The sequence below is a fragment of the Equus przewalskii genome, chromosome 18, assembly GCF_037783145.1.
Source record: "Equus przewalskii isolate Varuska chromosome 18, EquPr2, whole genome shotgun sequence".
Taxonomy (NCBI): domain Eukaryota; kingdom Metazoa; phylum Chordata; class Mammalia; order Perissodactyla; family Equidae; genus Equus; species Equus przewalskii.
The window spans coordinates 36,222,609-36,237,520 of record NC_091848.1 but is presented as its reverse complement, the minus strand read 5'-3'; the positions used below and the strand labels follow the sequence as shown (position 1 = coordinate 36,237,520).

The following is a 14,912-nucleotide window of genomic DNA, read 5'->3' as shown; positions in this document are numbered from 1 at the left end:
GTGTCTCCAGGAGGCACCAGATGAGTTGAAGAATACCAGGAAAGCTGGAGAGGGTCTCAAACTGGAGGCAAACTCGCCATCACTCTGCTCTCTCTGACTCACCTCTAGCCCCACCCATGATGGGCCCTGACTTCTGTGCTCACATTTCTGTGGTTAAATCCACGGTGAGGCTTCCATTGGAACCTCTGTCTGAGGCCCAGGTTCTCAGGATTCTCATTGAAAAAGCAACGCTAGCTGCTCAATGTACTTCATCTCATTTCATGGTTCTGGAGCATCTGTGCTTCAGGAGTCTATCGCCTGCACTGAGGAATGCCCAAGAGTGACGGAGCTTTCCACGTTACAGGCCCACAAGAGGCTCCAGGGCCACCAGCTCATCACTCACCACCAGCCAGCCAGTCCTCAAGAAAAGGACAACCCCAAAAATGTTGATCATGCAGGACGTGAACACACCATCCCAGGTCCCGAACAGCACTGGCTCCCATACGAACAGCTGGCTCTTCCACCAGGGCTGGGGCTGGGCCAGGGCCCCCTGAAAACAGAGCACACAGAAGTCAGCTCAGCAGCATTCAGGAGGGTCAGCAAGGGGAGAGCAGGGGAAGTGGACAGGGGGAGCGGGGAGAACTCAGCTTTAAACTGCGCCATCCCATGTGCCAGGGCAGGCGTGTGTGCACACACACGGTCCTGAAGACTGAGTCTGCAAAAGGGTCTCTGCTCTCTCCAGCAGCAGTGACTCCCGTACCAGAGGAATGTCGCAGAGACTGGCTGTTCAGCTGGCCATTCAGTGGTCTACGTTTTCCAGCCTCTTTACAGGTGGATGTGGCCACGGGACTGAGTTCCGGCCACTGGAATGTAGGTAGAGGGTCTGTATGTCACTTGTGGGTGAGTGCCTGAGGGATCCTGGGTTCCAGCTCAGGCCATGGTCACGAGCTCTGGGTAATGCCGTTTTCCGTTTCAGTCCTCCAGTCCTAGAGGGGACAGCAGCTTCCAGCAGTTACTAATCTTGGGGTAACTTTACGCTTTTTGCTCCTCTGGGCCCTCTAATACTTCTGTAATGAATTCTGCGTATTAAATTCCCACATTTAAAGTACCTAGGGCGGTTTCTGTTTTCCTGACGGAACACTGGCTGATACGGTGATCTGAAGGCCCCTTCCACTCCATACCCAGGATTCTACGGCATCCTTTTGCAGTTGTCTCGAATCAGAGGCTAATAAGTGGTTAAACAGAGGCCTCCCTCATTTTTCCAAATCAAAAATAACAAAGGCACTTATGGAATGCTCAAATGGAAACGCTTTACTAAAAAGACTAAACCTGTGGAAATACTAAAATGATCTTAAACAAAACCAGTAGCAGCTCATGCTGTGAACTGCTCTTGCACAGGCTTGGTAATTAATCTAAATTCAGACATCAGAAGAGTCTTCCACTGCCTTCAAAGTACCACAGCAGTGACTAATGAATCTCAGCTGGGCGGGAGGAAGGGGGAGGCGCCCAACTCAGAACCACCGTGGGCAGTGAGTCTAACTGGTGTGTGTACGTGATCTATAAACACAGCGAGAAGGCAGAAAAATCAAGAGGACAGGAAAAAAAAATCTAAGGTCAGAGGCACAGGGGCATGGCTCCTGAACGGCTGAGAACAATGGACGCACCCATGATCCAGGACCAAGGGCCTCTGCCCTGGTCAAAACCAGGTCAGCTAGGCCTGGTCTAAACAACAGGAGGATCCCAGCTCCCCTTCTTCCCTCACATCATATACTCAGATCCAGAAAGGGCCTTGAGAAATCATCAGGGACGTCAACGAAACCAGCCAGATGGGCCAGGGGACTCTGTGGTGTCCCCCATCACTCCCTGACTCCTTTTATCTGTGTACATTTCTGTTTGCTTGTCTTTCACAAACCACAACTGAAGAATCCCCTGAGAGTCAGTAAATGTGAGAACGGTCATGGTGACTCACAGCGAAGACCCTGCCAACCTCTGCTTGTCCTTGAACAAATGGTACCAAGGGACCTGTTTGGTGAACATAGGATTGTTTTCTAGGATCCTAATCTCAAAGTCAGGACATGGCACGACTTCCTGTCTCTGCTTGTGTTCAGCTTCCTACCATGGCTAGTTACAGGCGGATTATTTATTAGAAACAGTAGTAACAATAGCAACAATCAGCAACAGAGAGTAATAATGCTTCCACATCAGTTCCCTCCTTTGGTCCTCACAACACCCCTGGGAGGCAGGAGGGCGAGGGCCCATTCACGGGCGAGGAAAGAGAGGCTGGGAGGAGAGACACACGGCCCCGAGCCCCACAGTCGGGGTTTGAATCCCCCTCTCCAGACTGTAAAATCTGTGCTTTGCCCTCAGCCACAGGTTCCTTCCCTTTTCTTTTCTAAATTTCAATGTTTCGGCTTTCAATTTCTAACATCCTGGACTTTGCTTAACTGTGAAGACATCTGCCTTTACCCATACAACTCCGCTTATAATTTTAGAAACTGTATTCTTCTTTCACCCCAGCCTTCGTGTTTCCACTCTGAAGGCTGTTTCGCTTGTTTGTTTGTTTACCTAACGGTGTATGGAAAGCCTTTCACTCCCTGGATCTCACTGGACTAAATCAGCCAAAAAGGTGCTTCACAGATGAATGAGGTGGAAACTCTGGGAGACCCTGTACCCTGCGAATGAAGGTATAAAAGGTTGGAAACGGTGACCGAGCCATGACAGCTTATTTCGGGATGTCTATGGGAGCGTGCCTACCTTTTTTTACCAAGTGACAAAAGACCGTAACTAAGTGTCCCCAGAGTCTGCTCTTCAGAGGCTGGAGGAGGAGCCTGAGTTTGACTCCTTGGTTGCAACCCTGATGTTCTTAGAGAGAGACCGACTAAGCCCAGTGAGAGAGAGAGAAGGAAGAAGAAACAAAAGCACAGAAAAAGGGAAAGAGGATGAGACAGAGAACGCTAGAATAAAATGCCAAATAGGGAATCTAGAGCTCGCAGGGGATATTTCCGGGCCTCCCTGCACTGACCGGCTGCCCCAGGCATCAACACAGAAGCGCCAGCTTGGGTGACCCGTTCTTTCACCTCTCCCTCCTCCACCACGTCCTCCAGCCTCACTACTTAAGGATGCCCCTCAGCCTTTTACTACTGCCCCAGAGTTGACCTTTTAGGAGAGTACTGGCTAGACAATTCAAACCAGCTACCTCCTATAGTGACTACTTGGCCCATGGATGGTCCGATTCTGATACCAATTCCAGCATGTGGGGGTTTTCCCTACACCAAGCAATTCTCCAACACCAGCTGGAGATCCTACAATTCTAACACTATCTACCCGGAGACAGCGTCAGATCCCACAATTAAGGCCTCAGTCCTGTAAGACTGCCCACCCACTTCAGACACCAATTGCAAGTCCAAGTTGCCACCCATGCTTCTGACCAATGGGCCATTGATCAGAGGTTCCCATGACCTCCTCCATGGGTTCGGCTAATTTGCTAGAGAGGCTCATAGAACTCCAGAAATCAGTTTACTCCCTAGATTACTGGTTTATTGTAAAAGGATATAATCTAGGAACAACCAGATGGAAGAGATACCTATGGGGAAGGGGCATGGAGGTTGCATACGCACTCCAGCCACTCTCCCAGGATCTCCATGTGTTCACCAACTCAGAAGCTCTCCGAATCCTCTCCTTTTTGGTTTTTTGGAGGCTTCATTTATGCAGGCATGACTAATTAAATCATTGGCCATTGGTGATTGACTCAACCTCCAGCCCCACTCCCCTCCCCTGTGAGTTCTAATCCTCTAATCAGATGGTCGGTTCCCCTGGCAACCACCCCCATCCTTAGGTGCTTTCCAAAAGTCACCTCATTAACATAAACCCAGTTGTGGTTGAAAGGGGTTTATCACTTAGGAAATCCCAAAGGTTTTAGGAGCTCTCTGCAAGGAACTGGGATGAAAACCAAGTATCTATTTCTTATTATAAATCCCAGTATCACGACTGGCTACTCTACAACCCTGCTCTTGCTTGGCCCTGCCGGCTCTCTCTAGTTCCCCTTGGCTCCTGCCCAGAGAGGCTGAGGGCAGAGCAGTGGGTCTGCAGCATAAGCAGACATCCAGGAGGAGGACAGAATATCAGCTTCTCCTCCACTTTCCCGGACCTCATACCCAACTCCCTCCTCTACAGGAGGGTGAGCAACCCCTCTCATCTCAGATACGCCCTCCTGCAAAGGCTGTGGCTCACAGTCCCCCTCTACACCTCTGCCCAGTCATTTCTGTCGCCAGAGGAGGGGGAGTGGAACGGCTGGGGTGAGCAGACATGATAGCTGGACCAGCTCTGGGCTATCTTTTTTAGCCCCAGGGGAGAGGTGGTCCCAACTGTTGACAACTCTCTTAGAACCTCATTGACCTCCGATTTGGGTCCCGGTCATCAATTCCAAAATAACAAGAGTCACATTCAACATTCTATGACATAGACACAGCAGGTTGTGCGGAAAGGGAGGTGACAATAGGACGTGTACTGTGCCAGGTCTGGAGTCTACTGGGAAGCAAGGTGGGGACTAAGAAATACGATAAAGAAGAGCGAGGAACGAAGCAGTCCCTCAGAATGGGCACCATACACGTGCTCAAGGCTAAGTTTCCTCTATTTCCTGAGCACCCTCAGCTTGGCAGGGACAACTTGGGAGGTCCCTGGTCCCTCTGAGCCCAGGGGACTGCAACCCACACTGGAAACACCATGGCTGCCCAGCAGGTGTTTTAGTACAGAGGTAGAAGTCTTGCTCCTGTGAATAGAGAATCTCTACTCTTGAGCATCTAGAAAGGTGGGGAAGTTGCACCCGAAACTTGCCCAGGGGAGGAAATGTTCACTTCCTACACCCAGCAAGCTGAGCTGAGGAAGAGAGAAGGGTTTTGCCCCAGGCAACGAGACAGGCTCACTCACGCCCAGGGGCCCTTGTCTCAAACATCCATCTACCTCCCACAGGCCACCTGCCAGGCCTTAAAGAACACTTCTGAGATGTGAGATGACACTTTTTCTCTCTTCTGGCTGCTGGAGGAAAAGAAGCCAGGTGAGAAACTCTGCTTCTGCCCACTCGGGTCGGGAGTGGGTCAAAGCAAGACATGGCCTGCCCCCTACTCCCAGACAAAGCGCAGCCAAGGAGGCTGCTCTGCCTGGAGGATACACACGTGAGCCGGCAGTTTGCTCTCTGAGAGCTAATTATTTAACTGTTAATTACACCTCAGAGAGTATCCCAAGCCGCTGCTGAACTGTGACCCACTGGGCAAAGTGGGCGCACATTGCTTTCCTCTGGCTCTGAACGGGCGCCTGGAGCTGGAGCCGGCATGGGGCCCAGCAGCGCCACGGGCTCCAGGGGCCAGAGCCCACCTGCGGTACCTGTATAAGATGCAGAGAGCTATATACCTGCATCGTGGGGTTTTTGGACAGTTTGGATGAAATGAGAATTGTAAAAGCTTTTTGTAAGCATGAAGCACAACACACAATTTTAAATACGAGTGAGGATTTCTTCAGGGAAATTGGGAGGAAAGGAAAGAAAAGAGGTCTTCTTGACCGTGCATTTGCTATTTTCCCCTGCTAACTCATCCTCACGTTTCAGGTGCATCCTTGCTCTACAGCTCAGCCCTGAAAGCTGGCTCTCTAACCTCTGCCCAGTGCCAGCGTCGAGGGAGCCAGCCCCCTCTGTATTGTCCTAGGAGTTGTGGAATGCACCTCCAGTGAGCACTCTGCCACCCCGACTGATACTGGAAATGGAAACAGCTCAGCAGTGGAGGAGGCAAGGACCCACATGGTGTAGTCAAAGTCTGATTCCCCTGGATTCGAATCTGGGCCACGCCCTTGGTCAATACTGATGTCGTCATTCCTAGAAATGTGAGATCTTCCTGGCAGTGTGCGTTTCTTCTGCCACAGGATGAGTTCAAAAGCCAGTGTCTACATACAGTAGTTCCTACATATGCTGGATCTGTGGTTTTTCCATGCCTGTGCATCCTACTCCGTGTCCAATGCTGGGAATCTCCCAAGACACGACCTGCTTACAAAACCACACAGCCCCAGGAGTGGCAAGACCCTCAGACGCTGTGAAAACATCGATGCTGATGGGAAATCCCTGCTCAAGGTCCGCCTCGTAAAACCACACATCAGCTCCTTCCCCGCAGAGTAGCCACTTCTGCCCCTAGGACTCAGAGCCCAGAGACAGTGCTCTGGACCCCTGGTACCGTCTCACAGCAGCAATGCCATGGCCACATGTATGAGCTTCCCCTTCCCCTCCCAGCCTCCTTGGCAAAAGGGCAGAGCCTTTCCTGCAGGACTCAGGCTGCTGCTGGAAAGTCTACCTGCGTTTAACACCAGGAGGAGAAACACCAACCCTAACGCCCTCCCCCAATAACAGGCAAACCAGCTAAAAATCAGTGGCAATAGGTTTATTCTTCTAGGTGCTTCAGTGGATCACTCAATACCATATCCACTTAAGAATTCTTAAGTACTGAGTAGTTTTGACTTGTAGAAGTATGTTAATGTTTTACGTACTCAAAATAAAACAAAATCAAATCAAAATCAACAAGGATGAGAAAGAAAAATTAAAATAGAATGCAAAGAGAAACAAATTAACCAAACTGTATTTTAAATGAACAACATAAGCACACTGAAGGTGGAAAACAAGCTGAGCAGAGTAACTTTTGAATGTGCTACTTTGACTATGAGCTGTCCATCTAAAGATAAGAATAACTACAAACTGATTTAAATTCTAGACAGAAAGTGTGTTTTTTGCAGGGGTAGGAATTACCAATTCTGAATCTGATTTCTGTGAATTGTAAGATTGAGCAAATAAGTAAATATACTGATGGGAGTCAAGTTTCTCACTATTAGAGAAGGGAGTTGCAACTAAGGAAAGAGGAAAAAATAGAAGAATTAACCCTGGGGTGATAAATTGGAATTAGAGGTACCCATTTGAATTGACAGTTTTTAATATATATAGAAAAATACACAGCTAAGTAAATATATAGACAGTCATGTATCACTTAATGACAGAGTTACGTTCTGAGAAATGTATTGTTAGGCGATTTCGCCATTGTGCAAACATCACAGAGTGTACTCACACATAACTAGATGGTATAGCCTACTACACACCTAGGCTGTATGGTACTAATCTTATGGGACCGCCATCATATATGCGGTCTGTCATTGACTGAAACATTGTTATGTGGCACATGACTGTATACATATTTCTAACTATATTTATATTCCTTCTCTCTGTTCACTTAAGGGTCTATAAGCAAAGACACCCCAGTTGCAATGAACATACCTGACACCCAGATCTTGGTCTCTAAATACCATTCCTCAGTTTAAGGAACCAAAGCTCTTTGGAGAAATGGCTGATTCAGGGCTGGGGCAGAGAAAGTATAAAATGAGCCTGGACTATTTAGTACCAGAACATAAGGAAGTGCTAAAAAAAAATAATGAGGATGTGTCAAAAGGACACAGGAGCCAGCTTGAAGGGGCTCCTGCTGGCCAAATCTGAAATAATCTGAGCGCTAAATAAATAATAATACCAACAGAATATTTGTGAAATAAAATAAGAATCTGAGTCCATATAGATACTAATTAATTAAAATATGAAGAAGAAGGGAAAGTCCTTCTGTATAGTAGATGATCAGTTAATATATGTAAGAGGAATGATGGTATTAGAAAATCATCATTTTGCAACCATCACAGTAATATATACGGTCATGCGTCACTTAACAATGGGGATACATTCTGAGAAACGTGTTGTTAGGTAATTTCATCATTTTGCAAACATCATAGAGTGTATTTACACAACCTAGATGGTATAGTCAACTATACAACTAGTCTATATGATACTGATCTTACGGGACCACAGTTGTAGATGCAGTCCTTTGCTGACTGAAACATTGTTATGTGGTGCATGATGGTAATTGATTCTGCTAAGAATCATCCATGGATGCCAAAGCTAGTGGGTGAAAGATTGATGAGGAACAAGATATTCCCATAGTCTCAAAGTACCCCCAACAAATTATTTATTAATCACAAAGTGCAAGTTAGTAACTTTAGAGTGAATTAACCTAGTGGACACCACCTTAAATAAGTAACCAAATTAACATCACCAATAATGAGACAAACAGAAATCCTGTACTTCATAATATGATGCCTTGAGAAGAACACAATATCACTTCTATGGTATTCCTGCCCAAAATACAAAACCTAAACCCAATCATGAGGTGTCATCTCCCAAACTGAGGGACATTCCACAAAATAACTGGCCTGTGTTCTTCAAGAAATGTCAAGGTCGTGAAAGACAAAGAAAGACGAAGGAATTGTTTCAGATTATAGAGACTAAGGAGATGTGATAACTAAATACAATGTATGATCTTAAACTGGGGAAAAGCTATGGGATGTTAGGGGGATAATTGGCAAAATTGGAATGCGGAACTGTGGATCAGATAATAGGATTTACCAATGATCTTGATAGATACACTGTGGTTAGCTGAAAAAAATTCTTGTCCTTAGGAAATACACATTGAAGTTCTTATGAATAAGGGGACATGATGTCTACAAATTACTTTCAAATGGCTTGGGAAAAAATATATATATTATAGAATATAATCTGTATTAGAATATAGAATATATATATGGAATAGAAACATAGAGAGAGAGAGAGTACACAAATGATAAAGCAAAAAGACAAAACGTTAATAACTGGTAAATCTGAGTCAAGAATATATGGGGCTTCTTTGTACTACTGCAACTCTCTGAGTGTGAAATTTTACCAAAATTTAAAAAGTTTCAAAATAAATAATAACTTCAATAAAAGCTATTTTCTTTTAAATAAAAGGAACCCAGACACTTATAAAGAAAAAATAGCTTGTTCACTCTTGTACTCCAAATGCCCAACATGGAAGAGGTATTTACTAAATGTGAGTTAGTTGAATGAATGAATGAATGTGTTTTAGAATGTGCTGACATTAAGCACCTCTTTTTTTTTTATTTTTATTTTTGCTGAGGAAGATCTGCCCTGAGCTAACATCCATGCCAATCTTCCTCTATTTTTTAGTATGTGGGCCGCCAGCACAGCATGGCTTGCTAACATAGTGGTGTAGGTCTGTTGCCTGGGAACTGAACCCAGGCTGCTGAAGTGGAGTGTGCTGAACTTAACCACTAGGTCACTGGGGCTGGCTCCTAAGCCCCTCTTTTAAGATGGCAGAGTAAGAGCTTTTCCACCTTCCCAGTTACCATGAAAATGACAGAAAAGATGTGGGGTTTTTTTCAAGTATGAAACTATAATTATAACTAAAAAGGGAGGAAAACAAGTGCCGCCAGCAGATTAGACATTTGGAGGAATCCCTGCAGGTGGGCTTGGAGGGGTGAAGCAGAAGCAAAGGATGCCCCAGCCCAGGGCCGCAGAAAGAAGAGCCGTCTTCCGAGGCACCTGAGAAGCTCCAAGTCCGGAGCTCATCCCTGGAGCAGACCTGGGCCACAGGCCTTCCCTGGTGTCACATGATCTCGAGGGCTTCCTCAGGTCTGCGGAAGTAACAGATGCGGCACGTACAGCAGGAAAGATGGGAGAAGAGGGTTGACAACAGGGCCCAGATCACTGCCACGTTCCTCCATTCTACACGAAGTAACTCCAAATAAACTGTGAAGAGTTTAAAATGTATATTCAGTCGCTAGAACAGCTGCTCTCAAACTTTTTGGTCTCCAACCTCGTTTACATTCTTAAAAATTATTGAGGACCCTAAAGGAAGATGTTAAAAACAACACAATAATGGTAGGGGACCTCAACACCCCACTCACATCAATGGACAGATCATCCAGACAGAAAATCAACAAGGAAATAGTGGAGCTGAATGAAAAACTAAAACAATTAGACTTAATAGACATATATAGATCACTCCACCCTGAAGGAGCTGAATACACATTCTTCTCAAGTGCACATGGAACATTCTCTAGGATAGACCATATGTTGGGAAACAAGGCAAGCCTCTACAAATTAAAAAAAATTGAAATAATAGCAAGCATCTTCTCAGATCATAGTGCTACAAGGCTAGAAATTAATTACAAGAAAAAAGCTGAGAAAGGCACAAAGATGTGGAGACTAAACAACACACTACTGAACAAGCAATGGATCATTGAAGAAATTAAAGAAGAAATAAAAAAATACCTGGAAACAAATGAAAATGATAGCATGCCATACCAACTCATATGGGATACAGCAAAAGCTGTATTAAGAGGAAAATTCATCGCAATACAGGCACATCTTAACAAACAAGAAAAATCCCAAATAAGCAACCTTAAAGCACACCTAACTGAACTACAGAAAAAAGAACAAATGAAGCCCAAAGTCAGCAGAAGGAGAGAAATAATAAAAACCAGAGCAGAAATAAATACTATTGAAACGAAAAAGGCAGTAGAAAGGATCAATGAGACAAAGAGCTGGTTTTTTGAGAAGATAAATAAAATTGACAAACCACTAGCCAGACTTACAAAGAAAAAAAGGGAGAAAGCTCAAATAAACAAAATCAGAAATGAGCGAGGAGAAATAATAACAGACTCTGCAGAAATACAACAGATTATAAGAGAATACTACAAAAAACTATATGCCAACAGAATGGATAACCTAGAGGGAATGGATAAATTCCTGGACTCCTACAATCTCCCAAAGCTCACTCAAGAAGAGGCAGACAATTTGAACAGACCAATCACAAGGAAAGAGATTGAAACAGCAATCAAAAACATCCCAAAGAATAAAACCCCAGGACCAGATGGCTTTCCTGGGGAATTCTACCAAACTTTCAGGGAGGATTTAATACCTATCCTTTTCAAGCTATTCCAAAAAATTAGGGAAGATGGAACACTTCCTAACACATTCTATGAGGCCAACCTCACGCTGATACCAAAACCTGACAAGGACACCACAAAAAAAGAGAACTACAGGCCAATATCACTGATGAACATAGATGCAAAAATTCTAAACAAAATTTTGGCAACCAGAATTCAGCAATTCATCAAAAGAATCATACATCAGGATCAGGTAGGATTCATACCAGGCACACAGGGATGGTTCAACATCTGCAAATCAATCAACGTGATACACCACATCAACAAACTGAGGAATAAAAACCACATGATCATCTCAATAGATGCAGAGAAGGCATTTGACAAGATCCAACAGCCATTTATGATAAAAACTCTGAACAAAATGGGCATAGAAGGAAACTACCTCAACATAATAAAGGCCATATACGACAAACCCATAGCCAACATCATACTCAATGGGCAAAAACTGAACGCCATCCCCCTGAAAACAGGAACGAGACAAGGATGCCCTCTATCACCACTCTTATTTAACATAGTACTGGAGGTCCTGGCCAGAGCAATCAGGCAAGAAAAAGGAATAAAAGGAATCCAAATAGGGAGGGAAGAAGTGAAACTCTTGCTGTTTGCAGACGACATGATCTTATATATAGAAAACCCCAAAGAATCCATTGGAAAACTGTTAGAAGTAATCAACAACTTCAGCAAAGTTGCAGGGTATAAAATCAATTTGCATAAATCAGTAGCATTTCTATACTCCAGTAATGAACCAACAGAAAAAGAACTCAAGAATACAATACCATGCACAATCGCAAAAAAAAGAATAAAACACCTTGGGGTAAATTTAACTAAGGAAGTGAAGGACCTACATAATGAAAATTACAAGGCCTTTCTGAGAGAATTGGATGACGACATAAGGAGATGGAAAGACATTCCATGTACATGGATTGGAAGAATAAACATAGTTAAAATGTCTGTTCTACCTAAAGCAATCTACAGATTCAACGCCATCCCAATCAGAATCCCAATGACATTCTTTACAGAATTAGAACAAAGAATCCTAAAATTCATATGGGGCAACAAAAGACCCCAAATTTCTAAAGCAATCCAGAGAAAAAAGAACAAAACGGGAGGCATCACAATCCCTGACTTCAAAACATACTACAAAGCTACAGTAATCAAAACAGCATGGTACTGGTACAAAAACAGGTGCACAGATCAATGGAACAGAACTGAAAGCCCAGAAATAAAACCACACATCTATGGACAGCTTATCTTTGACAAAGGAGCTGAGGGCATACAATGGAGAAAAGAAAGTCTTTTCAACAAATGGTGCTGGGAAAACTGGAAAGCCACATGTAAAAGAATGAGAATTGACCATTCTTTTTCACCATTCACCAAAATAAACTCAAAATGGATTAAAGACCTAAAGGTGAGACCTGAAACCATAAGGCTTCTGGAAGAAAACGTAGGCAGTACACTCTTTGACATCAGTATTAAAAGGATCTGTTCGGACACCATGCCTTCTCAGAGAAGGGAAACAATAGAAAGAATAAACAAATGGGACTTCATCAGATTAAAGAGCTTCTTCAAGGCAAATGAAAACAGGATTGAAACAAAAAAACAACCCACTAACTGGGAAAAAATATTTGCAAGTCATATATCTGACAAAGGCTTAATATCCATAATATATAAAGAACTCTCGCAACTCAACCACAAAACATCAAACAACCCAATCAAAAAATGGGCTGGAGACATGAACAGACATTTCTCCAAAGAAGATATACTGATGGCCAATAGGCACATGAAAAGATGCTCATCATCGCTGATCATCAGGGAAATGCAAATCAAAACTACACTAAGATATCACCTTACACCCGTTAGAATGACAAAAATATCTAAAACTAATAGCAACAAATGTTGGAGAGGTTGCGGAGAAAAAGGAACCCTCATACACTGCTGGTGGGAATGCAAACTGGTGCAGCCACTATGGAAAACAGTATGGAGATTCCTCAAAAAACTAAAAATAGAACTACCATACGATCCAGCCATCCCACTTATCCAAAGAGCCTGAAGTCAGCAATCCCAAAAGTCCTGTGCACCCCAATGTTTATTGCAGCACTGTTTACAATAGCCAAGACGTGGAAGCAACCTAAGTGTCCAGCAACAGACAAATGGATAAAGAAGATGTGGTACATATATACAATGGAATACTACTCAGCTGCAAAACAGAACAAAATCATTCCATTTGCAATAACATGGATGGACCTTGAGAGAATTATGTTAAATGAAATAAGCCAGCGAGAGAAAGATAATCTGTGTATGACTCCACTCATATGAGGAATTTAAAACGATGGACCAAGAATAGTTTAGTGGATACCAGGGGAAAGGTGGGGTGGGGGGTGGGCACAAAGGGTGAAGTGGTGCACCTACAACATGACTGACAAACATTAATGTACAATTGAAATTTCACAAGATTGTAACCTATCAATGACTCAATAAAAAAAAAAATTTTTTTGAGGACCCCAAAGAACTTTTGTTTATGTGAGTTATACCTATCAGTATTTACCATATTAGAAATTTAAAGAGAAATTTTTACAATATTTATTAATCATTTAAAAATAACAATGATAAGCCCATTATCTGCTAAAATCAATGATATTTATTTTATAAATAAATATATTTCCATGAAAAATAACTACTTTCCGAAACAAAAACATTTAGTGGAAAGAGAGGCCTCGTTACCCAGTTTGTGAATTGTTTTACTGTCTGGCCTGATGGAAGACAGCTGGATTCTCATATCTACTTCTGCATTCAATCTGTTGCAAAATGTTGTTTTTGAAGTACATGAAAAAAATTTGGCCTCCCACAGTTCTATAGTTAGAAAAGGAAAGAGTAATTTACTACCACTGATCCATATATGAAAAAAATTACTGTCACGCAAAAGATAAGAGAATCACCAAAAAAAGAGTGACACGAGATATAAGAAACAGCAGTAGCTGCATATGAACCAAAAGAATGAAAAGAAACTTGAAAGAAATTAAGATCCTGTTGCTCAGAAGCAGCAAAGCTTTAACAACTTAAGATTGTTTCTTCTCCAAGAGTCCAATAACGTCACTTGGTTATTCAGTTAGACACACACACACATCTTATTATTGTAAATGCTATTTATAGGTTTAAAATTTTTATAACCAACTATAACAAACTTGGAAATGTTCATTATAATGACAGAAAAAAGTATAATTTTTTGAAATCTTGACCATGTAAAAATAATAATCTAACAAAAAATTAGAAATGAAACAAGACAAATGGAAGGAAGAGTAAACGTGCCAATGTCCTCTTTTTCCACATCAGGAAGCAAGAAGTGAACTGATAATAAATTGATAACGTGGTCAAGAAATTGAGGTATGAATAGATTATTTACAGTTATAATAATAACCGCTAGGGAAAATGAAAACCAGAAACCATTGGCAGTGACTGTTTCTGGGGAATGGTGGTGAAGGAAGAAAGGATGAAGGCTTTTCATTTTACATCATTCTCTATTATTTAAATTTTTTATTGTATGCATGCAGTACTTTTATGACAGAACTATTAACATTTTTTATTTAAAGAAAAAAATCATCACTTTGTTAGAAATATTTTAAAAAGAGAATGCTGACCTAGAGTCAGTAGTACTCTTTATAACTCAACTTCCTTTTATGCAATGGATGGATTCACCAAAGACGCCTGTGATTCGAATCACATTTTAACGTATTGGATGACAGGACACTTAAAGATAGTGAAGCCTTTTGTAAAATTGATGTCTGTCCTTAAAATTGCATATCTTTTTTAAAAAATTAGAATTCGTTTTTGCTTTGCATTGTTCTTTACTGATAACCGACTAAAATACAAAGGGAAAGTAACTCAAAACGAGTTATGGCTTTCTGTTTTCTTTTAAGTTCAATTCCATGAACACTGGGATTCATGTTAGAGCAAATTTATCATCTGGATGAGACACAACTATTTTTGGCATAGTAAGGGTTGCTAGGCCACCAGGGCTTCAAGTTCATCAGTAGGTACCTAAATCTTGTCCCTGCTGACAGGGACCCTGGATGTGATTTACAAGC

At 42.7% G+C, this 14,912-nt stretch overlaps 1 protein-coding gene across 9 annotated transcripts in view; it reads right to left on the bottom strand.

Moving 5' to 3' along the window:
• Nucleotides 1–14,912, bottom strand: part of SLC12A8 (solute carrier family 12 member 8) — a 127,075-nt gene that overhangs the window by 102,707 nt on the left and 9,456 nt on the right. For 8 of the 9 annotated variants that reach the window (XM_070583651.1, XM_070583653.1, XM_070583658.1 and 5 more), the window contains exon 3: nt 383–529. In XM_070583651.1, coding sequence (XP_070439752.1) covers nt 383–529 — 147 coding nt within the window. The remainder of the gene's footprint in view (nt 1–382; nt 530–14,912) is intronic. The other variant, XM_070583656.1, reaches the window with a different exon arrangement.